The 26,861-nt window shown below is 38.3% G+C and overlaps 2 protein-coding genes across 15 annotated transcripts; both read right to left on the bottom strand.

The window, feature by feature from the left end:
- Positions 1 to 119: 119 nt before the first annotated feature.
- Positions 120 to 1,100, bottom strand: LOC18438365 (uncharacterized). Its single transcript, XM_006848553.4, has one exon. It carries the CDS (start codon positions 1,029 to 1,031, stop codon positions 366 to 368), a length of 666 nt encoding a protein of 221 aa, XP_006848616.1. The 5' UTR covers positions 1,032 to 1,100; the 3' UTR covers positions 120 to 365.
- On the bottom strand, positions 120 to 24,233 carry LOC18438368 (uncharacterized). 14 transcript variants are annotated; one of them, XR_016040877.1, is made up of 6 exons: positions 24,115 to 24,233; positions 23,147 to 23,450; positions 20,279 to 20,413; positions 11,912 to 11,968; positions 4,335 to 4,488; positions 120 to 3,857 (listed from the first exon to the last, which is right to left on the bottom strand). XR_016040877.1 is itself a non-coding variant. In XM_011626716.3 (6 exons), the coding sequence occupies exons 2-6, from the start codon at positions 23,441 to 23,443 to the stop codon at positions 3,792 to 3,794; spliced, it is 690 nt and encodes a 229-aa protein (XP_011625018.1). In that variant the 5' UTR covers positions 23,444 to 23,450; positions 24,115 to 24,233; the 3' UTR covers positions 120 to 3,791. The 14 variants fall into 14 exon arrangements, 12 of the variants coding, with proteins under 12 accessions (XP_011625018.1, XP_011625020.1, XP_011625021.1 ...); XR_016040878.1 differs by having other exon boundaries at positions 24,122 to 24,233; XM_011626716.3 differs by having other exon boundaries at positions 4,335 to 4,469.
- Positions 24,234 to 26,861: the final 2,628 nt, after the last annotated feature.

Here is a 26,861-nt window from a genome sequence, read left to right as displayed (position 1 = left end):
CGACAGTATCATAATTTAAGAAGGGATTCATATTACGATTTCTCCAAAATGAAGATAACAGAAAAGAAAAACGACAGTATCATAATATAGACAGGATGGAAGGCGCGACAGTATCATAATTTAAGAAGGGATTCATATTACGATTTCTCCAAAATGAAGATAACAGAAAAGAAAAACGACAGTATCATAATATAGACAGGATGGAAGGCGCGACAGTATCATAATTTAAGAAGGGATTCACATTACGATTTCTCCAAAATGAAGATAACAGAAAAGAAAAACGACAGTATCATAATATAGACAGGATGGAAGGCCACGAACATGTGGCCAAGAGGAATTAAAATGACCACTGCTGTCGATGCATCTCACTTTGAGGAGCGCTGTTTAGACCGCCTCTTCTTGCTCTTCCCCTCTTCCTCCTCCACCTCAAACAGTTTCTTTGTTTTGCCCCTAGTACTACTAGGGGCAGCCTTGTTAAGGTTGGCATCTTCATCCATAGCTGTTGGTCCCAGCTCCTCAGCTTCCACCATCAATTCAGATCTCACCTTTCTTGAGGACCTTTGTACTGGCAGAGTATCCCTCTGAGTGCTCTTGAACTCATGATCATCATCACCATCCTCGAGTAGCCTCTTCCTCACTCGCTTTGAACGATTGTAAGTCCCAGGAGAAGGGGCTTCTTCTTCAGGAAGGGCATTCTTTGCAGCAGTCTCAGTAGGAGAGACACCCTTTTCTTGGACTTCTTTTTTCTCCTTTCTCTTCATCATCATCGTCACGACAACATCGTCGTCATCATCATCATCTATTTGAGCTCTGAGCTTCCTTATATTGCCCTCAAGCTTGCCCTGCATTCTTGAACGACGCTTGAAACTGAGGCCCCCCCTTGACCAGTGGGCTTCATTTGCCCATTGGAGAAGAGGAGCCATGACTGGTAATGGGGGATCAACCCTCTCATTACCCTCTATGTTGTTGTAGATCCGTGGCCTAGGAAGCCCACTGCCATAGAATTTGCTTGGCCCAACACGTACCACCATTTCCTTCTCCTGAGCTTATCGTACCTCCACTCCGCAACAACACGAGAAAGAAAGAGAGATCTTGGCCTCTGGTCCTTGCCAACTAAGGGTTTTATATATATCTCTAGACAAGAGTGCAAAGGAGATAGATGAATTTGGCGGGAGCAATTGGCGCCATTTTTCAGTCATGTTATTACTATTATTAACTCGCTGCCAAAAAGGCGGGAGAGCTCAAAGATGGGCGGGAGCATTGCAGGAGGCGCCAAAAAAACTGTTTTTCTTTCACAATATTACTTTATTAACTATTAATTTAGGGTTTCGGGTTTGAATTGTGTTTTGACGCCAAAATCTGGCACGAAACTTTTTCCCTCCCATTTTCTTGTCATTGGAAGTTAACCACGGATTGCTACACAATTTGAACGGTTTCCTAGTGATTTTTATTAAAGGAGATAGAATTAGGTAGAGGGTGCGGTTTCTATAAGGTTACAACCTTAAACAATCCAATTAAGGCGCACCTTAAAATTTTATTATAACATGTAATTTTGTTGTAAAAAGTACTTAGTATCATCTTAAAATCATACCTAATTAGAAATTTTTAAATTCCAAAAATAGTTAAAATCAAATAGATCTATAAATATATGAAAATCTTAAAAATAGACACTCTAGATAATATATTGCAAGATGTACTATTTTCAAGACATCAAAAGTTTTTTTTTCATATTCATCCATCTCGATTTCGAGATGATCGATTAGAGGGTTTTTTCAAAATTAAAACAACATTTCCAATAGATTTTTTAAGGTGCACATGTAATTCTACATTTTAAGGTTGCAACCCTATATAAACTTTTCCCTTAGAGTAAACTAAATGTTTCCAAAATTATTTGTTATATAGCAGATCCCTATTGAACATAATAATTTTATAGTTTACGAGTCATATGTCTCCTCTTTCTGATTTAATTTTAAGATGGTTTTTGGACCTAATTCTTTAGATGTCTATAATCTCTAACATGGAGATCATTAATATGTAAAAATAAACAAATTTTTAAAGCTAAAAAAAAAAAGATTGGATAAAAATTTTTAACCATTAAATTTTACTTTTAGGAGAGACCACAACTTTGCATCCATATTAAAAATGGATATTTGATACCTTAGGGGAGGCAAATAGAGAACTGCATCTCCCAACAGTCTACTTTTCAAACTAACGCGAAATCATTTGGCATTATGAGGAAAGAAAATCCAAAAACTTTAAAAATATTTCCAAGAGCTTTAGGCTATCAGATCTCAAACACATGGGTGGAAAACAATGAAATACAAATTGTGAACTCCCAAAGTTGAAATATCTCATTTAAGAATTTTTCTATCTTTTGTTTCCAAAGTTCAAAACTTTTAACAAACTTTGAAGGACATGATGCTCGCATTGGCATCATAAACTGAGAACTAGATTGCATCGCGTGCGACACACAAGCAAGAACTTGGAGCAAGAGGAAATAAAAAGGATAATAGAAATGCTATTTAAAAACTAAATTATTTCCAATCAAGATAAGACTCCACATTATTTTCACTTGAACAACGGAGACAGAAATAGATATGTGATAAAATATAGGCAAGAGATGATGGTCTAAAGACTCTCAACAAATGTAGCTATAGAAGAGAGGATGGAAGGAAAGGAGACGAGATTTAGAAGAGACGACCACGTCACACTATGGTATCATATGGTGAGAGCATTACCTACACACCTCCATTGGTTATGCGAGCATGATTGGATAAGCAATCCCAGGGTTGAAACCTTCATTTTCCACTCACACTTCAGATTATTCCCAATTGTAAAGAAGGTTTGCTAGATTCGGGCTTTTAATAGATTGCATCAACCTGGCAAACCTCTGGGTCTACCCAACCCAGGTCTGGTCTAGACCCTTAGAATAGACCCCGCGGTTCGAGTATGGGTGCAACAGATTCAAAGCCGACATAGCCCATTTCCAAAACGTGGGTGCAGGTGCAGGCCAACGCCGGACCTCGGCAGGTTGGATCTAGGTCAGACGAATTTGGACCTTGCCAGGTCCTAGTCTGGGTCATGTCAGGACCCTACCACATTGAGTCCGGGTTGGGTCTAACTGACCATACCCAACACGTTCTCACCTCTTCTTTTGATCAATGGTTAAGGCAGTTAAAACCCCATCGCAAGAGTCACCAAGGTTCGGCTCTGCTGAACACCTTAAACCAAAAAATTAAAAAAGTATACTGCACAGAACTAAGGCTTAGCTCAAGTTGCTTGTTTGTGCTCATGGTGTGGGGTTCTCCTAAAATGTCATCATGCATACATTCACGCTAACAACCAAAATAATAATAATAATTGCATAATGCATTCAAGTCTCAAGCAGCCACATTTCTCTTCAGAGACGGTGAATTGCTCATGTAAAGGGCTGGAGCATTATGTCCTTGATCACGGGCCATTTCTATATCAAGTGCTCATTTTTTAGTGGAACCCTGCTCTGATATTCAGTCACTGAAGGGGTGGGCACTCTGCAAATAGAACATGTACAAAACCTAGTACACAAACACTTTTTACAAGATGAGCACTGATACATTTGGATGCAAGCAAGGCACCCCAAGAACTGAGGAAATTGCAACGAAAATGGACTGTCCACAATTTCGGGATTCAACAGACAAGATTTCACATGCAAAAGGTGAGACTCAAGTGAATTCCATACAAACCATTTGCTGATGACACATACGCATCTTGAAAGAATGCTCTTTCAATTTTGTGGTTCAACTCATATCACATTACTTGTAAATCCACTCATCAGCACGGCCTCCAGACTCATCCATGTCAATGAAAATGCTGACTGCCTGCATCAATGGACGACACATGCAATCACATTCTCATGATTTCACGAAAAGATGTTAGTAGGAGATGCAATAACCTTATCTTTTTCGTAAACCATATAATTCTAATAGATTTAAGTTCAAAATGCAGATCCCCTCAAAGAGATGAAGCGTGCCCTTGGAAAGAGGTTAAGGTAGCTCTTTAGTTCTTTTTTGTTGAGAAACTGTATTTCTTACAGGGTGAGGTGCCTAGATAGCAAAAACACTGCTCTAGGGAGGAAGTCCTAATTTTACTAGGTAGCCCACTTACTCACTGCCAAAGCAAGAATGGCATCTGACTATTTTGCGAACATATGGTGAAATCATAGAGAATGTCATTACGACCATGTACGAAGGTAAGACTGAAAGCAGAATAACAAATTTAGAACCACATGACAGAGTCACAAGAAAGAACTACTTCTTAGCAAATATTCACTTTCGGGGCATTGTGGGGCTTTTCACCTTGCCTATACGAGGCCTTTCCTTCATTCTTTCAAGACTGTTTCGGACGTGAGAAACAGCACCCCAACATTTCAACACATTTGCTACATCATCAAGCCTCATGAGGTACTCTTCTTCAGTAAGTGGAAATGATCTCTGGAGACCACGAAATGCCCTTCAGCAAACGAGCATATTTGTTTTTAACTGAAAGAAATCTATAAGAATAAAGTAATATAGAAAACACCAAATATTGAGCCAGACATACTATGATACTCATAAGCACACGTGTATATTCATAAGCACATGCGTTAGGCTCACTCGAATAGGTTTTAGAGATGAAATGCAAATTTCTCATTCAGCAACCAACAAGTAGATAAGATATGTATAACAAAAAGAGTTAAAGACTTAGATAACAAATGACAAAATCAATGCTGCTGTGCCTCAAGTGCTTCGAGTTTGCCACTGGTTTCAGGGTGAACATGAACAAGACCAAGATGATTGGGGTGTCTTCTGAAGCCGCAACAATCCAGGACCTGGCTGACCGCAGGGGTTGTGAGGTTCAGGCCCTGCCCTCCACCTATTTGGGGCTACCTCTGTGCATTGGCCAGCCCAAAATCAGCCAATGGAGCCACTTTATTGACAAGTTTGAGAGATGACTCACTAGCTGGAAAGGCAGGTTCCTCTCACCCACACGGAGAATCACTCTAATCAAAGGCACTCTCTCAGACATTCCCATATTTCAGATGTCGCTATTCCATATGCCTTCCTCTGTGGCCCACCACCTTGAACAGCTCATGTGCAACTTCCTGTGGTCAGGTGACAAGAACACAAAAAGTTCCATCTTATTTTTTGGGAGAGAGTTTGCTTACTTACAAACTTCGGAGGGCTGGGTATTCGCCACCTTAAATTGAACAATCTTGCCCTTCTGGCAAATTGTCACCATCTTGCAGGGCTTCTGGTCGTGCTTCAGGGGCGTAGAGATCAATCCTCCACAGCCTGCCCCATTTCAAAACCAACATCAGATTTCATCCTAGGGAAGGTGGACGCATGAGATTCTGGTTAGACCTCTGGCTTGGCAATTCCAACCTCCGGGAGCACTACCCAAACCTGTTCAATATAGCTTGCCTGGGTCAAGGATCAGTGGCTGATCATTCCGATTCCCTGGGTCCCGCTAGAATTTGGAACTCCAGGTTCCAGAGGGCCCTAACAGATAATGAGCTGGAAGCTTTCCTTGACATGTCCACCCTTCTCCACTCAGTATTTCTCCCTTCTCAAGGTGCCGACGGCACCATCTGGTCTCTTACTGCCTCTGGTCTCTTCTCTGTCAAGCCCTTCCACCGGAAACTCCTCTTGGGCCCTACCTTTCCTACCCTTCCCCACTCTATCACCTCTTAGGGCCAGTTTCCCATTCATTCCACCTAAAATTCAGGTGTTCAACTGGATGGTCCTTGCCCAAAGAGCCTTAACTGTCGACCAACTCCAAATCAGGGGTCTCCCCATTCCCAATAGATAAATCTTGTGTATGGAGGACAAAGAGACCAATGCGCACCACTTCATTCATTGCAAGGTGGCAATGGAACTGTGGGGGCACCTACTACAGCTCTTCAAATGGTGTTGGGTGAACCCCGACCCAGGTTACTTAGCTCCTTTTACTCCCTCCCTTGGAGTAAATCTGGGATTTTACTCTGGCAAGCATCAGTGGCTGCTACACTGTGGGTCCTTTGGACCAAGTGCAACAACAGAATCTTTAGGGGTGTTTCTTCCACACCCTCGGTCTTGCAACGGAAGAGAAAGGAATCCATCATTTTCTGGGCCAGGAACAACTCAGCCTTCAAACTTTTCTCACACACGGGCTTTCATCTCAATTGGCAAGCCGTGCTGCACCTCATTCCCCCTCGCGTTTCCAGGGCTTCCCTTTGGAAACTGCCTGACCAGGGCAAATTAAACTCAATTTCGACAGCTGCTCCTTAGGCAACTCGGGCCCAGCCGGGATTGGGGGTATCTACTTGGACCATGAACGTAGAACCCTCTTCTCCTTCTCCAAGTCCATAGGATAGGCTGACTCTACCACTTCTGAAGCAATTGCTCTCCTTGGAAGGCCTCGGTAACTTTGTCAGCTCCTGGGATCGTGTCCTTATCATAGAAGGAGATAGCAGCAACATCATCAACTGGGCCTCAGGCTCATCGACCAGTCTTTGGAGACTGGCACATATTTTCGGTGAAATTTTTCACATTTCCAGCGAGCTTCTCATCTCTTGGATGCACATATGGCGGGAAGCAAATCCTAGAGCTAATACTCTCTCCAAAGATGATGCTCACCTTGCTGAGACCTCAGGATCTTACCCCACAATTTACTATGAGTCGTCTACTTGGTTGTTTTTGCCATTTTGTATAAGCCTGCTGACGGCTTTTATTCTCTTGTATAGTGCCCCTGAGTGGATTTACCATATACGGCACCTGGTCTGTGGGTGGTCAGGGGGTTTGGAGATCTATTTTTCGTAGCCTCCACCCTTTCAAGTCTCGCATCCGTTAGCACCCCAGAACTGGGACTAGAATCAAGTTCTGGTCAGACCTTTGGATTGGCCATACCCCCCTCATGGTTCGCTTCCCTGACCTCTTTCACCTTGTCAGAAACCCAGATGCCTCAATTGAAGATCTCTTCGTTCCCAAAGGGAACTCCAAGGCCAGAAATCCCAATTTCCACAGAAATCCCCACGATAACGAGATCCTAACCTTCTCGGCAACTGTTAGTGACGGCTAACTACCCAGGAAGGTCATCTGTGGCAACAAGTGCTATGCTACAAATATCGTCTTAACTCTTTTCCCTGGATGCTCCGTATGGTCTTCAACTCCTCCTCGGGGTTTGGAGATCTATTCTTCGTAGCCTCCACCCTTTCAAGTCTCACATCTGTTAGCACCCCAGAACTGGGACTCGAATCAAGTTCTGGTTAGACCTTTGGATTGGTCATAACCCCCTCATGGTTCGCTTCCTTGACCTCTTTCGCCTTGCCAGAAACCCAGATGCCTCAATTGCAGATCTCTTCGTTCCGAAAGGAACTCCAAGGCTTGGAATCCCAATTTCCGCAAAAATCTCCATGATAACGAGATCCTTGCCTTCCTGGAACTCTCCTCAATTCTCCACTCCACTCCCTCTACCTCCCTTCCCAAAAGGAGGACAAAATTATCCGGTCTCCCGCTCCCTCCGGAGTGTTCACTGATTCCTCCTTTTACCATAAACTCATTGCCGCCCTGAAAGACCCCTTACGGACAGCAGTATAAGGTTCCCTCTTCCTCTTCTACTGCCACCCTTGCCAAATCAGGTACTTTTGTGCTTCTTGCCTCCAGGAAACCTGCTCCATGGGTTATTGATTCAGGTCAGGGGTCTTTGATCACATGACTAGTGAATCCTCTATTTTTGCATCTCTAAATAAGTGTACTCCTAATTCCTTTGTTACGCTAGCGGATGACTTGTTGTCCAGTATGTTAGGGCAGGGTACAATTATGCCTACTCCTTCCCTTTTGCTGTCATCTGTACTGTATGTTCCAAAGTTCCCTTTTAGTTTATTATCTATGAGCAAATTAACCAAATATCTTCATTGCTTTATAACCCTTTATCCTTCTTCTTGTGTCGTTCAGGATCTAAAGACAAAGAGGACAATAGGTGGCGGGTGTAAATCAGGCAGCATGTACTACTTGGATCACAACCCGATTGGTGTTGCTCTTCACTCTATTGATTCTCCTTTCTTATGGCATTGTTAGTCGGGTCATCGTTCTCTCAATAACTTGAAGATATTAGTTCCATCTTTGGAGTTTATATCTGCTTTAGAGTGTAAATATTGTTAGTTAGGAAAGCATCAAAGGGTGTCATTTCATCCTAGAGTTGACAAACAGAGACTTGTTCCATTTATAGTGGTCATTCGGATATATGGGGTCCAGTTAAAGTACAAAGGTTGTCTTGTCATAGATATTTTGTAACTTTCGAGGATGATTATTCGTAAATGACATGGTTATATTTAATAAAAGAGAGATCTGCGATTGTTCTCCATTTTTAAATTGTTTCACAAAGAGATCCAAACTCAACTCAATAAAAATGTGTGGATTTTATATTCTAATAATGCATAAGAGAATCTTTCTAGAGAGAATTTTAGAATTATTATGCTCAAAATGGGATTTCATGACAAACTTCTTGTGTGCATACACCTCAACAAAAGGGGGTTGCTGAAGGGAAAAATCAACACTTGAAGTATCGCATGTTCTTTGCTTATTAATATGTGTGTTCCTAAGGTTTATTAGGGAGATGCCTTGCTGACCTCATGTTATTTAATCAATCGTATGCAATCTTCAGTCTTATACGGAAAAATACCACATACGGTTCTATTTCCTAATGCTCCACCGATTGTTGTTCCTCCTCGAGTGCTTAGGTGTGTTAGCTTTGTTCATATGTTAGGTGCCGGTAATGATAAGCTAGATCCCCGGGCTGTCAAATGTGCCTTTCTCAAGTATTCACGATCCCAAAAAGGTTATCATTGTCATCATCCTACTTCACGATCGAAATTTGTTTGTGCCGATGTAACTTTTTTAAAAATAATTCTCATTTTTCTAAAAGAGAGTCACGTGCTTGATACAAAGATTTTTTATCATGTTCTGAAGAACCTCAAAGTCCTCGCCTTCTTTGATTCCTCTTGCTATTCCTATTGATACTTCTTCACCCCATTTGCCTAACTCCACTGAATCTAGCACATCTACACGTCATGATGTTTCTCAGGAGCAGCCCAGAAAGGTTTACACTAGAAGACAAATATAAGGTGGACATCCCCCACCAACTCAGCCAACCACTCAATTATCATCTTCGTCTATTGATCCACCTCCTTCTTGTAATGACCATGAACCTATTGCCATCCATAAAGGCATCAGGTCTTGTTCTCAACATCTAATTGCACATTTTGCTACCTTTACAAATTTCACTTTAGCCTTTGCATCTATTTATTTTCTTAAGACCTATCAAGAAGCACTTTCTCATACTATGTGGAAGAGAGCGACGAAGATATGGATGCACGTCATTGAAATGATACATGGGAACTCAATGAGTTACCAATTGGAAAAAGGGATGTTGAGTGTCGATGGGCTTATGCAGTCAAATATCAACCTAACGGCACTATAGAAAGATTAAAAGCCAAATTGGTAGCTAAGGGGTACAAACAAACATTTGGCATTGACTACTGTGAAATATTTGCCCATGTGGTTATACTTAATTCAATTCAATTGGTTTACTGTGGCGGCTAACAATAGACGGCTGTTGTGGCAAATGTCAAGAATGCTTTTCTCCATGGTGATTTAAAAGAACTTTGCATGGAGCAACCACTTGGGTTCGTTGCTCAGGGCGAGTCAGATCATTAAGGGTTGGATGTCAAATAAAAAAACCTTCACATTGAAAAAAATCATAAGCTTCTTCATCCTTAATTAAGAAACATTACCATCTTTTATTATTATCATGCTGGACTGTTTGGATGGAGTTAACATACTAAAAGAAAAGTCGCATTCTACCCTTCCAAAATTCTCTTACCAATCCAAAAGATTTTCCTGTATCTCTCGCAGCAGTAAACAATTTGCTTCCATACAATAAGCAAACTTGCAACCAGAGCTTCTCCTTATTCATGAAGAGAAGGGGTTTCCCATGGGTGTGGTATGAGAGAAAAGGCTCATCTTTTGTAGAGAGAGAAAAGGCCTTGGCCTTACAAAAACGCCGCCTAAGGCTGCCATGGATGGGGCTTGAGCTTCTCTGGTTTTTTGCAACCCGAGCTTCTACTTATTCATGAAGAGAAGGGGCTTCCCATGGGTGTGGTACGAGAGAAAAAACTTGCCTTTTGTACAGAGAGCAAGGGCCTTGGCTTTACAAGACGCCGCCTAGGGCTGCCATGGATGGGGCTTGAGCTTCTTTGGTTTTTTACAACCCGAGCCCATGGATGTGGTATGAGTGACAAGGCTAGCCTTTTGTAGAGAAAGAAAGGGCCTTAGCTTTACAAAGACGCCGCCTAGGGCTGCCATAGATGGGGCTTGTGCTTCTCTGGTTTTTTGTAACCCGAGCTTCTCCTTATTCGTGAAGAGAAGGGGTTTCCCATAGGTGTGGTATGAGAGAAAAGGCTCGCCTTTTGTAGAGAGAGAAAGGGTTGGCTTTACAAAGACGCCGCTTAGGGCTGCCATGGATGGGCCTTGAGCTTCTGTGGTCTTTTTAGAGAGAGAAAATGAAAAAGCTATGTTTATTCAGAGAGAGTAGATTTGGGGTTCCTGAGGTTTCACAGAGTTATTGGATCATGGATTGAGGTTTGCACGGGGGTGAGAGAGCTGCAATTTCATCAAAAAAAAATTCAAGTCTGACTTAAATTTTTTTTTACAGTAACTTTTGCCTTGACACTACAGTATTTTTTTATTTCAATCTAAAAATCTAACAAAATGTTGAGGTTGTCCAAATGGTTCAAATCTGTTTCACAAGATTTTTGAATTGCAATCCAAAAATATTGCAATTTTGGGTACATCCAAACTGGTACTAAGTCTTTATTTAGAAATAGGACTCCAGAACAATTGTTTTGGTTGTCAATGTTGATGATATTGTTGTTGTTGGCAATGACAGAATCAGTCATTTGAAGAGACATCTAAAACAATATGTTCAGACAAAGGATTTAGGTCAGTTAATATATTTTCTCAAAATTCATGTAGCCAGATCAAAGCACGGCATTAGTTTGTCTTTAAGAAAATATGTGACTTATTTTTTGACGATATGATCCAAAATTATTGCCTAATCAAGGGGAGTTGTTTTAGGATCCAGCAAGGTACAAAAGATTGGTAGGCAGGATGATTTGTCTGACTATCACAGGCCTCGACATTGCTTTTGCAGTAAGTGTCGTGAGTCGATTTATGCATGCTCCAAGGACTCCTCACTACGATTTTGTTCATAGAATTTTAGGGTATCTCAAGGTTTGATTTAGAAGCCAAATAATCATTTAGCCATTGAAGGTTACTCAAATGCTGATTCGACAGGTTCACCGTCTGACAGGCGATCTACCACGGGTTATTGTACATCTATTGGTCGACAATTGGTACCATGGAGAAGAAAGAATCAAAATGTTGTGGCTAGATCTAGTGCAGAGGCTAAATATAAGGCTATGGCACCTACTACATGTGAATTGATGTGGCTGAAAACACTAATGCAGGAAATGGGGTTTATTATTGCTGAACCTAGAAGAGGTATTACGATAATAAAGCTACCACATATATAACCAGAAATCTGGTGTTTTATGAAAGGACAAGTATATCGTATTAGACTATCATTTTATCCAAGAGAAAGTTGCTAGTAAGCAAGTGTCTATTCCATATGTGAAATCTCATTTCTCTCATGTTTCTCTGACACGATTCAACCATCTCTCCCACATGCATGCATGCATGCACATGTATCCAATCTTTGGGGAAGCTCCATCCTTCAAGCAAGCTGCGCAAAAGATTTACATTCAAGACCACACAACTTCAAGACTATCTGTAGTATTTTAACACTCAAGAACACATCTATTGATCAAAATTATATGAGACACTCAGCAGCGTCGTACCTGCTCCCTAAACTTCCACATGACATTCATTGCAAGAAGGTTCCTTCCCATGAACTCCTATATCCAGGAAAAAAAACAGATAAGCATTTAGTCATGCTTCAATAGCAAACGAGCCCAAACTTTATTTTCACAAAGTATGTCATTGGGATATAAGAAATGCTCAAGAAGGCTTCCAGAAAATGACTTGCCTCAACCATTCTTATTTGAATATTATAAGTTCCATAATTTATCCACTTAATCCAGGCTAAACCCAATCTAATAGCAATAAAATCATTCCCTAGTTTCAGAAATTCTAAAAATGCTAAGCTAATAAATCACAAGAATAACTTCACTGATTTACAGTGGCCACAGAATTTATGATTCCTTCCATGACTAATGCCAATTATACAAGAAAACATCATATAAGCCAGATTTTGAATCACCATGAGTCCTGGATCTTTGTAATTCTAACAGAGACTAGATCATCAACGTTATTATGCCTGGGGTATTAAGTCAATGATGTTTCGCTGTATATGATTTTCCTTATATCACAGAATCTCCAGTCGAGCAAATCTGAGCCTTCAATCTGCAAAACTTATCATCTGCTATTGTTTTATCTATACGTCTTTCGATCTATTACTTTCGCAAAATAATAAGCAAGAGGAGCAAATTTCCAATTTCAGAAGATTTTGATTCCCTTAATCTTTCTACAAGTGCGACTAAATTTGCATTGTTAGAAGTTGATGCAAATAATATTAGGGTTATTTTAATTTTTTATTATTCTTTAGTTTATCTCTTCAGGAATAGGAGAAGAGGTGCATAGGGATATTTGTGGGCATTGAGTTTGTGTGTGAGTTGATATTTATGGATTGGGTTAGTTAGTTTAGGAATATAAATAAGATAAGGTTAAATCTAGGGAGGTTTTATCCCTTCAACAATAAGGAGGAGGTTTTGGATAAAACATGGGGTAAAACGTGATGCTTATCTTTTTGGTACGTGATGATTAAGAGAGAAAAGCTTATCTTTTTGGTACGTCTTGGTTAAAGAGAGAAGATATGGATGATGGAGAAAATAAGTTTAGGGAGATAAAATGGAAAAGTGAGGTGTTTTTCTTCTTTTCTTTTTTTAGTCTATTTAAAGGGACGTTTCCCTTCATTGTAGAAGGGGCGAATGAGTTAATAAAATTTGGTTCGTGAAGAGATTTTTGGGGTGGATTCCCTTGCAGACTTTGAGAGAGGGTATATTCTCTCAAACCTTTACTTTTCTTTTTTATTTTTATGGTGTTATTATTTCTCTGCATCAATTTGCGCCAATTGGTATCAGAGCTGCATTTAGAAGTCTTTGAGAATGACAGAAGCAAAGGGAAAACAAAAACATCAAGAGAAACATATGTAGAGATACATTTTACTATAATAGACAATAAAAGCCAAACATTGTTACAAGCTAAAGAAGCAAAGACCTCTACTGAACAGCCTGCCTGCAACTGCATCCCTGAAGGAATGGTCTTTTGGCTGGAGCCTAGATTTAAGGGGAGGTCCAGGCTGCTGTTTCTGCATTTGGTAGAAATATTGCTCCAGACCTTTTGAGATATGAAGGAGACTATTAAGGAAGGAACAATGGAGTTTTGTCACAAATTCCATGAAAAAACAAACTCCCTAGTCTTAAAGTCTCCATTACTTAAACTCTGAAAGCCAAAGGAGAAAAAGAGAAGGATATAAAAGGATTTCAAACGTGGGAAGTAGGCAAATGATTGTTTGCAAAGTCCATGCTTTTAGATTTAGGGTTGTGCATGTCACTTGAAGATGCTTTCTCCAAGATTGGGGATATTCTTAATGTGGCTCTACTTGTCACTAAGGAAAAGGATTATTGTTAAAGTAGAGATAGACTCACATAGATGGCATGTGATCATGATGATTGGGGCTTCTTGGACTACCTTTCACATAAATGTGGAAGATTGATAACATAGATGGAGAACGGAGTGCATCTCTAAGGCTACATTTTCCATTTGCCACTATTCATGAGTCTTTGAATCAGCTGATTGCTAAGACCATGAACCTTGGCCTAAACCAGTTTGGCACACTCACTTGATGAGGATTTCGAGATGCTTCTAGGGTTATACCAGGGTTGAGAATTAACATTGGTAAGATTTTTATCTTTGGTACAAATTGTGAGCCTAATAGTTTCTCAGCATCATCATCAAAACCTTTTCCCAACTACTTGGGGTCGGTTTCAAGAATCTTAGCCTGCCATTCTGCTATATCAATGGCCATGCCCTCAGTGAGGCCATAAGTCCCCACATCTTTTCTTACTACTTCCAACCATGTCCTTTAGGGCCTACCCCTTACCCTTTTTGAGCCTTCTACTCCAACCAATGAGCACCTCTTAACAAGTGTCGTACTGGGACTGCGCAACACATGGCCAGTCCACTTAAGTTTCTTTCTCATATCTTATCGCCTATTAGAGCCACCTAAGTTCTACAGAATGTATCCATTTTGAGCTCTTTCCCTTCTTGTCTTACCACTCATCCATCTCAACATCCCCATCTCAGCTACACCCATCCTATGAGTATGTTGTTTCTTAACTGCCCAACATTCCGCACCATAAAGCAAAGATAATCTTGTAGTGCTCCAATAGAACTTCCCCTTCAGCTTCATTGGTATGCGGCGATCACATAATACTTCGGTTGCACATCCCCACTTTGCCCACCCAGCTTTAATTCTATACGCGACACCTTCCTCAATGTCTCCATTTTTCTGGATTATCAACCCAAGATATCGAAAGTGCGCTCTTTTGGTATTTCTTGACCGTCAATCTTAACTACTTCCTCATCTCTACTCCTATTATTACTAAATTTGCATTTTATATACTTTGTCTTAGTCAGGCTAATTTTAAAACCTTTAAATCTAAAGCATCCCTCCTAAGTTCTAACTAATAGGATGTGCCAAAAGGGTGAGAAACTCTAGCCACATACCTTGGTTGCCCTTGCACATTTGAAAAACCCCATAAAATATTTGGCATCTGCTAACTGCTACATACATTGAATGAAGGAGAGGGGGTGGGGTTCATTACTTTGCAGGAGTTCATGAGGGTGCAAAGTTTATAGAACCACATATGAGGGTGCAAATGGATGCAAAATTAATATAATAGTATTTTTTAATACGGGAGTGATTTCATGCAACGATTCTATAGTAATATAATGAAACAATCTTCAAAAACCATGTTACGGCTATTTGATTGATGCCAATTTTCAAATATACGCTCTTTTTATTCTAATGAACAATCACAAAAAAGCAAAATCTGAAAAAACACCATAGAAAGTGTTTTTTAAGACCAATTGACATAGGCCGTCCATTTTAGTGACATGCTTAGATCTAGGCCTTAGAGAGATTATTTCCTTTCCAAACTTTTTACATAGCTTTATTATTATTAGATTAATAATGTTAAAAAAGAAGAAATTCATTTTGAATTCGTAAAGTCCTCGATCTTGAAATTCACCAAATCGATGGTCGAGATTCATTGTTGCAGGGTAGTCATTTTTACCATAACTAGGATGCAAATTAAGTTTAATTTTTTGGTTTTTATTATTGGGATGAAGAGAGTATGTGTGTAAAATTTGGGCTCATATAAATGTCATAAATATGGTTTTCTAGAAGTGTGGTTTCATTATATTACAATGACATGGTAACATAAAATCATTCCCCAAGCATAAATTGAAGAAATTTCAAAAAAAAATAGATCTAAAATTAATAGATTAGAATATTTTCAATAAATTTACTCAAATGAAATTGAAGAGTAACACTCAATGTCTCCATTTTTCTGGATTATCAACCCAAGATATCGAAAGTGCGCTCTTTTGGTATTTCTTGACCGTCAATCTTAACTACTTCCTCATCTCTACTCCTATTATTACTAAATTTGCATTTTATATACTTTGTCTTAGTCAGGCTAATTTTAAAACCTTTAAATCTAAAGCATCCCTCCTAAGTTCTAACTAATAGGATGTGCCAAAAGGGTGAGAAACTCTAGCCACATACCTTGGTTGCCCTTGCACATTTGGAAAACCCCATAAAATATTTGGCATCTGCTAACTGCTACATACATTGAATGAAGGAGAGGGGGTGGGGTTCATTACTTTGCAGGAGTTCATGAGGGTGCATGTAATAAATTATTCGCTCAAAATGCATTTTTATAAAACCATATGACTCCTAGTATGATTAATCAACCAGGGAAATGAAAATGAACACAAAAAGGAAGACAACTTCACCAAGATATTGTTATGATCAGGCTTTTGTTTGTATTGATGAATCGGGAGGAGTTTCAGGAACCCTTACGTTTCATGTTTCATTTACAACAACTTCATTTTGTATAAGGTTGAACACCCTTGATTTGGGTTTCAAGACTACTACAGACTCAAAGAAATAAAGAAGACAATAGACATCGAGATTTTAAGGCTTAAATGACACGTCATATACATGGCTATGAATGCACGAACGTCAAGCTGCCTTCATTCTTTAATCCCTTGCCTAAATCAGGCCTCGATCTCAAGTATTCTCTCTAGAAATGATCTGTGAACTCCCTGGAGTTAACATGGGATGCTTTGTGCAGTACTCCGCTCTTCCAGGGTCTCATATCTCACCCTAACGTCCCTCAAAATAATCTCTCTTCTTGATAGTTAATGAAGATACTATATAGCAGTTGAGAGCAAAAGTATGACTTGACATCCATACTAAGGACCCTCAAAATAATCTCTCTTCTTGATAGTCAATGAAGATCCTATATAACAGTTGATAGCGAGGGTAAGAATTGGACATCCATACTTATCCAGTATCCACGTAGTTAGGTCCTCTCTCTCATAGGAACATGCGAGGATGAACATCAAATAAGTTTAGATATCTCCAAGCTCGGAATTTAAGGATCTCTTCCGAGAAAATTTCAGGTTGGAAGTTACCTGCCACGACTGACAGTCAAAAGACTCAAAACCATAGGGAAGAGCAGTCCCTACTTCTCATCGAATCCCAACAAACCATAAATATTTGTGCCCTAATCATTTCATACGCTTACAGAGCATCTCAAAGACAAATCCAATGGCATAAATCTTGAACCAAAAGCATCAAATATGAGTGAGATGGTTTATTGAAACTACCCTATAACAGTTTTGTCACACTGCTGCAACATGAGGATTTCTTCCTTAGATCACATTCAAATCAAGAGTTTATTGATCTCAATCCTTTGCTAGCTTGGTAGAGAATCCAATGAAGAATGTCTCCATCAAATTTCATGAGAAAACTATTCATGGATTAGGAGAAAATCTCAATTTGAAGTAGAGACTGGCAGTCAAAATGCAGTCTGCTGAAATATGATCCTTACCGCTTTTAAAACAGAAATTTATCAGCTCTTATCCTTTATTTTGATTGTGAGCATTGTATGAGGAACATATCCATTAATTTTCATGAGAAACATACCCAGGAATTGAGAGAAATCTCTTAGATTACAACTATACAAAGTTTCATATTGATCCAAGATGATAAGATTTCGGACAGGCAATAAAGCCATAGAGGCATGCTCTGACCTGCAATGGTTTCAAAGATATATTGAACGATATACGAGTATTATGAAATTTGAATAATAGGCTTATAATGCCTTAAATGTAGATCTGTGAAGTTTTCAAGTGACTGATGATCAAGCTTTCTAGGGGCATGTTTGACTAACAGTGACAATAATTGGGCATAACCACATTGTCAATTTTGATGGAATTTGACATACAGATATTGGAAGTATAATTTTCCAATTGCCTATGCAGTTACAGGCCCGTCTGAGCCCATTTCTTTGAGTTTCAGATTTGACTTATGGTCAAGCTTATAGAACCACATATGAGGGTGCAAATGGATGCAAAATTAATATAATAGTATTTTTTAATACGGGAGTGATTTCATGCAACGATTCTATAGTAATATAATGAAACAATCTTCAAAAACCATGTTACGGCTATTTGATTGATGCCAATTTTCAAATATACGCTCTTTTTATTCTAATGAACAATCACAAAAAAGCAAAATCTGAAAAAACACCATAGAAAGTGTTTTTTAAGACCAATTGACATAGGCCGTCCATTTTAGTGACATGCTTAGATCTAGGCCTTAGAGAGATTATTTCCTTTCCAAACTTTTTACATAGCTTTATTATTATTAGATTAATAATGTTAAAAAAGAAGAAATTCATTTTGAATTCGTAAAGTCCTCGATCTTGAAATTCACCAAATCGATGGTCGAGATTCATTGTTGCAGGGTAGTCATTTTTACCATAACTAGGATGCAAATTAAGTTTAATTTTTTGGTTTTTATTATTGGGATGAAGAGAGTATGTGTGTAAAATTTGGGCTCATATAAATGTCATAAATATGGTTTTCTAGAAGTGTGGTTTCATTATATTACAATGACATGGTAACATAAAATCATTCCCCAAGCATAAATTGAAGAAATTTCAAAAAAAAATAGATCTAAAATTAATAGATTAGAATATTTTCAATAAATTTACTCAAATGAAATTGCAGAGTAACACTCATACTTACCTACTTCAGTCTTCCATGTATAAGTCCTTCAGAATAATGTACTAAAAATATTTATTTGTACATTGTAAATATATAGTACAGGATACAATTTCGATCAAACTATGTACAATTGCTGCCCTTTTATTCATAAATTCCCCTTCCCTTCAACTTAAGAAAAAAAAAGCATGAGGTACATGGAGCATATAGATATAGAAATATAGAGAGAGAGAGATGGAGAAAGGGATTATTTTCTCTCTTGTACACATTTTTAAAAGACGTGAGAATCAGAATCTCAGAAACACTTGTGACAAAAAATGGACGTGCCATTGTCTAGAAGCATTAGATTTAAAACATTCTCTTTGTGATTAATGTGGTTTTAGAAATCTCTTTTACGTTGAATAATTTATGGAACAAGAATTTCAATAATTATTGGTTTCCTTTTTAGTAATATATAATTATTACTTTCTCTTTGTTTATGGATATGCAGTTATTGCTTTCTTTTATTAATTAAAATGCATCTATTGCTTCTTCTCCTATCAATATAAAAAATATTGGTGCGTTAAGTTGACAGATTCGTAGTGGCTTGGGATCACACGGGCTCGTGGATGGATTATGATCCTGCTCTAGGAGCACAAGATCGCGTTCCCAGAGCAGCGTCGCCACCCATGTTAGGGGGTCCCAATAACAAAAGCTAATCTCTATTTAAAGGATAGATCCTTGACCTCTCTTGGTATCTGTTTATACATATCCAATGTACATGTAATGTATGGCACTAGGCCCCACAGGTGTACAAACTATATACGTGTGTTTAGAATATCATGCAAATGTGCACATGTAAATGAATGTTTGGCTAACATGCCATTATGACAAATAGACAACTTAAGAAGTGGAGCATGTAGATTTAGAGACACACTAGTATGGCATGGAACAACGATTTGAAATAATATGGGATGAGTCTCTTTCATTATTGCATATTTGCCCCCAATGCAATCATGGTTTTATGTTCATCATTCCATAAAGGGCAGTCCACCTAGTAATGGCTCAATCTGGCATCATTTGGAAACACGTGCCTCAATGAGACATGCAACCCCTTATATCTCACTAAGAAGTTATCCCAAACCTCTTGGAAGGCAGCACTGAGAAATGCACCCTGTGGCATACTTGCCCTAAACTTCAAAAATGGTAAACCAATTCTACCAAAACAATTGGTACACGCCATTCGTATCCAATATAGGACCATCTGGAAAAATGACTTGAGTGATGCCCACCACCAGATTTCTGTGAGCAAAAGATTTCAAAAGATTACTCCAATCCAGCTATAGGAAAGCAATTCGCATCAAAAGCCTATTTTAAGGCAAAGGCCTGATACATGAGACAATTATCAAATGACTCGATTCTAGTCGTGCCATGAAGAAAAGGAAAAGAGTTACTTTTGTTCAAGTAACATAAAAATATCTAAACTTAAGCAAACAAGTGAACATCATCATTTACTAGGCAACTTGCAAACATTACATACCAATGTAAAGGAAACAATATAACTTAAGAAAATACTAGCCACCGTTTGGATGAACCATATTAACAAATAAGCCCCTTTACTCCCACGCCCATTTATGGGTGTAAAAAGGAAACAGTTTGGCCAGCTCTGCCATTCAAGGATATGGACCCTTTCTGGCCCCCGCTTATTAGATGTTGGCCATCCAAACGGGGCCCTGGTATTCAAATGCAATTCAGTGATTCTTAAGAATGGTTTGGCTTCAAGAAGACACTCTAGATTTCCAACTCTAATAATTTTACAGGAACCAATGACCCCTAAACATCACGCAACCAAGAAAAACAGCTACCTTCTTTATAAGTTGGACATCATAAGACCGCCCGTATTTGTTTCTTATGAGAGTTGCAAGATCAATGCCAGTAAAAGTTGAATCATCTTTGCCAACAATTTTCTCAAGATCCTCACGAAATGAGTCCTCCTTCACCTGCAAGTGAAATATAGTGGAAACATTGTGAAAACAAAGATCACCTTACCCAGCTAGCAAGGTGCATGACAAAGGGAAGACAACAGCATCAATGTCATACCCCACTTAAATAATAGGGGAAATTGCTAATGAACAAAATGAAAAATAAATGGAAAGTTTTTAGTGGGTTATTCTCTATTGGCCTCACAATGGCAACTTAGAGAGCTATTAGAAAATAAAATTTAGTTTTTTTAATCGGAATATATTTTGAGAAACTTCAAAGAAAAGAAAAAGCCTAATTTAGGTGCTGCTGATCAAAACAATTCATTTTATTATAGTTATCACTTATCACTCATTGGTTTGAAGAGAAACAGAATCAATCAAGTTTTACATCAGAGTGCATGCAAATGATGATGTATAATCAAAAGAACAGCAGAATCTAGAAGAGGAGAAGAATAAAGACAAATTAAGGAGAACAGAAGAGGAAAAAGAAGAAAAAAGAAGGAGAAAGACAAAACAACAACAAACACAGATCGCTAGCAAGAAGTTAACAAAAAGATCTTCACCCCCTAATAAGGGACTCAAGATTCGCCCCATGCTTGGGTTAAATATCAGTATCATCAGTGGCTTCTCCCAGTAAATGTTGAAATAAGAATTACTCAAGGCTGATGCAGAGAAACTTCTGCAGGCTCCAACTTGCCAGCAATCCTCCAAGGGTAAGTTGCCTCTTGTTTAGCTTATACAACGACATTAAGACAGTCCCCCATCAAACGGTCTGAAAGCAAGGACAAGAAGAATTTTGGGCCACTGAAAAGAAGAAGCCCCATGCCACCATCAAGTTAAAGATGCCAAACAGACCTGAAAAAGTCATGCTTTACCAGTTCTCTGTCTCCAGCTATGCTTCTGATCCCAACAGCTCCTAAAAGAGCCATCATTGAACTTGAGCTTGAGAACTCGATGTGATGAGGACTCCCACATAACTCTTCATCGCATGGGCATCAGCACCCTATAAGCCCATTACCTCTAGCCTCACAAGAAGCCCTGAGCTCTAAATCCTAGAACAGCCAAACCTCACAAATCGTTGAAACATTGTGTACCTCTTCAACCATCTCACCATTTGGCTGTTCATGGGGAAAATCCTCGCATTATGCTCATTCAAGATGCCCCAGATAATATCAGGAAAGCTCAACTTCTACAGACTGCAACCAAGGTGCAACACTCCAAGGTGCTCGGCCAAAGGAGCATCACCAAAGTAGACTTTTAGATGTCCAAGAAAAAGTTCCATAGAAAACTGATATAGCATTTCCTATTTTATGGTTTCAACAATCCCTGAAGATGCTAATCAGTCAACAAGAATGTTTTTAGGATATATATGCTTGGCAACATTGAAGGAGTGTCTTTCTTTCTCTTCAACTCACCATATGTTCCCTAAAAAACGGGGAATGCCCTCATGAGAAACAAAAGAAAAATGAAAGGCATCATTGTTGCCCAATAAGTTAACATATAGAGGGTATTTATCATGCCCATTTTGCTGATACTAAAGCTATCTATAGATACTTGAGGTGCTCTTTCAAGCCAACTGCATATAAGTACTTAATGAGCGGATTTTATATCTGAAAACCAACTAAACATTCATGCAACCGGAGTGGTCCATCAGTAAGTTATGTTTCACACTGTCCTCCAGCAAACTTCACATGACCTTTGCACATTGTATTAATAGACACACCAAATAAATATAAGGTCATGAAGAGCTCTACATTTCCAGCCAAATCTTGAGCTAAGGGTACATGCAAATTCAAACTGGGAGATTGTCTCGAACGAGAAAATCTACACTTGGCTCTTGTACATCTCTTAGAGATTCCCATGTTTCTTTCTGCACTAAAAAGATCCTAGTGCAAAGGTCGAGAAGAGGATGAAATCCATATATGCATTAAGATAGTGTGCCACTGGGCATTAATAGATGATAAGAGGTGTTCATTTCCCACCCCTTAACATGGTATAACATTGTGATCAACAATGTTTCTGATCATGTGTTCAATAGGAAGACTGGAGTGAGGTGCACTATCATATTATCCAAGACAAGCTACTCAACAAGCTTTTATCGCTTCTTCATAGCAAATGAGGATCCATTACCCATTCATTGAGCAAAGACAGACATAACTACCACATGAAGAATTTAGATCCATTCATTTGAAGATATACAAACCCTCAACCCCTCCAAAGTGACCAAAACAGAAGAGGTTGTTCAATCCCATCAAAAAACTGGATTTATCAAAGTAAATGCAGTTTATGCCTGAAATATATCAAGTGCTTAAGAAGATCTTAATATCCAACCTAAAGAACAATTATCTTTTCTCTTCATCTTCCTCAAATGTATGCTTCTTCCAACCATTAATGTGCCCAAACTCCTCAAGCACTAACGACATCCTTGTCCCACACTAAGAAAGACCTTTACCTTGCATTGATTCGTGCATATAGAAAGCATACACTCTAGCTAGAAATTTCATCAGGCACAAACTATCGATACCGGAAGAAAACAACTAATTTTTTTATGACATGCAATAACTAGATCTAAATTGAGATACCTAGAGAAAAATCATATGAAAGAAGTGGTAGCGAAACTTAAACGAGAAAAAAAAGTTAAGGTCACAAATTTGAAGCAAGTATCTACTCAAGTAATAATCCTAAATGAAAAAAAATAAAGTTATTAATTGATCTAAAAATACTAGATTGCAGAAACCAAGTAGGGCATACATGATCAACATTACTCTGAGTAGGTTGCTCATCTTGACCATCGTCATCATCACCATCGTCGTCATCTTCTGAATCATCTGAATCTATATTATCACCATATGCTCTTGAACCTTCCACCCTAAGACGTGTATTCCTTTTTCTACATTGCTTTAAATGCCCTTCCTGAGAATTAGGAAAAAATGGAGTTGAATACCTCGCATGTTCAACCTTTAATAATCTATTATTCATGAGAGCACCTCCATGAAATTGGAAGGACCAATTGGAGGAGGGGGAGCTCAATGCAACTATTCGAGCCATTTCCTACCTGGAAGAAACACCAAGCACCAAAACATCAAATTAGAACGAGCCAAGACAGATTTTGCGACGAGATAACTGAAGTTATATCACCAAAGGAAGATAACCAAAAATAATATATTAGAGCATAGAAGTAGAGTAAAAGACACCAATGGACTGCAACAAATCTGAGGAGGAAAAAAAGTACATAAGATTGCACCAAAAGCAGACAACCAATAAATGATACCGGCAAGTAAAGAATTGGGGTAAAGAACAGGAATGTTTAATTTTTTGGGCGAGTTAAGTGATCTTAGTAAGTTTCAATGCTGTCCACTTGTTTCAGCGTACTCCAAATTCCAAATAGAGATGGCAGAAAAATTCAGCAATGATAATTATCATCAACATGCACAGCAGAGGAGAAGAATCAATTCCCAAAGACATCCATGAAATGAATCGGCAGATATCATGAACGATATACAAGAAAAGTAAAAAGAATCCGACTGCGGTTTTTATTTGGATAATTAGCATTTTGAATAAAGAAAAACATTACGAATCTGATCCTGGTTAGGGACATAAAATCGCAAAAATGTTTATGGTTTGTAAAATGTTTATTTTTTGATGGAGAGAATGACGATAATAGATAAAGAAATACTCCGGGAAATAGTCGGTAAGCTAAGAAGCTGACGGTATTTTACCACTTACAACTCCTCACTGCAGATGCCAATGTGAATTGAGAGACCAATTTTCCAAGCTTGAGTTAGAGGTGGAGATGGAGCAGATGACCCCGTCCCGCGCTCCGAAGAGGGAAGAAGATGATGATTGAGCAGGAACGGTGGGGACTCATAAGGGCGGGAGGGAAATTTATTTGTTGCTCCTGAGAGAGCAAATTGTGCACTTGTTTCTAGTCAGCTTTATTCATCTTATCGGATGTAGGGGAATTAAGAAGATAAAAAAAAAAGGCCCCAAAAATAAATTTAAAATTGGGGCGGGCCTACAAATAGCGTCAAAACTTTTTCGTTTCTCAATATCCAAAAATTTATCATTTTCAAATTTTATTTTAAAACTTTTTGAACGTTCGACATCCCAAAAAGCTCCTTTTTAGAGTCCCCCAACATATTTGAATTTTGAAAATCGGTAATTTGATAATCCAAATATTAAAATTTTCAAAATCTAAGAATTACAATTTTTGGCTTCTCAAAATCCAAACTATTGCAAAATCCAATAAAAATCTGAAATTTGCAAAATCCAAAAACTATGATCTTCGGATTTTCAAAATCCGAAATTTACAATCAGATTTTCATATTGCATTGAAGGTCTAAATTTTGTATTTCGGGTCGTGATGATCCACAATAAGGGGAATTTTGAAAAAACATTGGGGTTCCCAAGAAGGGGTATACATGTAATATAAAAAATTAGTGTAAGAAGTACAAATTTTAGGTGTTAACGGTAAAAACAATGGATATATGCATAATTTTCTCTTATTTTTAATTTGCCTATGCATGTCATAGGATAAAAATACTTCCATTTTATTGTATGTTAGTTTTTGGGTCCAATTCGTGGACATGATGAACACCCCAGGAGAAAAGATAAGTCTTTTCATCTACCAATCCCTATTTTCTTATAGGAAAAAGTTTATATAGAGCCGAGGCTCTAAATAATCTAATTAGAACCCACCTTAAACATTTTAGTAGAAGAGGTTGTTTTGATAATCAAATATGGTCAAATTGATCATCTCGGCATCAAGATGTATGGACATGAGAAAAAAATAGATTTCGAGTTTTAGAAATAGTACATCTTGTAACGCGTTTTTTGACTGTCAATTCTCAAGATTTTAAAGTTTTCATAGATATGCTCTATCTACATTATTTTTAAATAGTTAACATTTTATAATTAAAAATATAAATATATTTTAAGGCTATCACAAACATTTCCATTATTGAAATCACATTTCTTGATATTATTGAAGGTAGGCTTTACTTTGATTGTTTCGGGGCTAGGCTCTATACAAACCGCACCCTTTCTTATAAAGTAACTTTTATTTTGCTTTAGGGATTACCCAAATAGTTGCTATCTGTTATTTCAGTGACACGTTTAAATGATTTTTTTTAGACAAAATTTATCTACTTCTATTAATCAGTGACGAAAAAGAGATTACGTTGTTGCAAACCAAGATAGAAGATAAAGAAGCTCCACCCCGAGCAAGAAGCTCTCCCGTTAACCAATTGATGACATTTAGAGAGTCACCTCCAACCGTACAACTTACTCAGAATTTTTTTTGAATGAAAAATTCATAAAGTAGAGTGAAGAGTTCAGCATAATTGGTCGTCTTAATCTCAAGCTGTCCAGCATAGGAGAACAATACAACACCTTTTGAGTCTCTCACCACCCCTCCAAAACCTGACTACATCAGGTTTCCAAAGAACTGCCATTAAAATTCATTTTAAAGACTCTCTCCACAAGTAGAGTCTATGAACGTCTAGGCCTACCCCTAACCACCCTATCTAAAACAGATTATGTATGTTAACCCTTATGTCCACTTCTGAGATTCCCCATCTTTTTTTTGGTAATTGACAACCAACAGCAAATAGAATGCATCATTTTATCAATCACTCTGTCAATAGAAAGACCAACTCTATCAAAGGTTCTCCTATTTCACTTTTTTCATAATTCCCACATAACCACACCTCTAGCAATTGGATGATACAATCTCGATAATTTATATTGTTGTATTTGATAGCATGTTAAGCAATGTTCTCAATTATCTACTCTTGCTTTAAATCATGAAATTCATTGATGATTTTCATGCATTAAGTGGGTTGCTTTTGTAGCCTGGCATCTCCTCAAGTGAGAAGTATGTTAATAACTTCACAAAAGCTTGGAATTCATAGCTGATGGAGGGCGAGGTTGTTTTGCACAACTAATCACTGGTTTTTTTTTTTCTCAATAAGAATTCAATTACCTTCTCAACAGGCATCCTTAAGTTGTTTCTTGACTTAAGGCCATGTTCACGAATTCAATATTATTTGTTTAGTTATGGGTGTGGTTTGTATAAAGCCGAGGTTCTAAACAGTCAAAGTAAAGCTCACCTTCAAATAGCTTCAAGAAATGTGGTTTCAATATTGGAAATCTTTGTGATCGCCTTAAAATATATTTTTATATTTAATTGTAAAATTTAAAGCTTCAAAGTAGTGTAGTTCGAACATATCTACGAAAACTTGAAAATTGACGGTCCAAAAATGCGCTACAAGATGCACTATTCCGAAACTTGAAATCCATTTGTTTCTCTTGCCCATGTATCTTGCGGACAGGATGGTCAATTTGAGGATATTTAAGCATCAAACAACCTCTTTTAGTAAAAATTTTTAGTGGGCTCTAATTTGATTGTTTAGAGCCTCGCCTCTATAGAAAGTGTTTCCTTTAGTTGTTGCCGTCTCTAGAAAGT

Source organism: Amborella trichopoda, chromosome 9 (genome assembly GCF_054954075.1).
Source record: "Amborella trichopoda isolate Santa Cruz 75 chromosome 9, AtrichopodaSantaCruz75HAP2 v2.0, whole genome shotgun sequence".
Classification (NCBI taxonomy): domain Eukaryota; kingdom Viridiplantae; phylum Streptophyta; class Magnoliopsida; order Amborellales; family Amborellaceae; genus Amborella; species Amborella trichopoda.
This window is presented reverse-complemented; position numbering and strand designations above follow the sequence as displayed.

Excerpts from the sequence above, each read along its gene's own strand:
- LOC18438365 (XM_006848553.4), bottom strand. The coding sequence starts at position 1,031 with ATGGTGGTACGTGTTGGGCCAAGCAAATTCTATGGCAGTGGGCTTCCT.
- LOC18438368 (XM_011626716.3), bottom strand. The coding sequence starts at position 23,443 with ATGGCTCGAATAGTTGCATTGAGCTCCCCCTCCTCCAATTGGTCCTTC. Across the intron at positions 20,414-23,146 it reads CTCAGAGTAATGTTGATCAT|GTGAAGGAGGACTCATTTCG; the intron begins GTATGCCCTACT and ends TTTCACTTGCAG. Across the intron at positions 3,858-4,334 it reads AAAGGCCTCGTATAGGCAAG|GCAGTCAGCATTTTCATTGA; the intron begins GTGAAAAGCCCC and ends CCATTGATGCAG.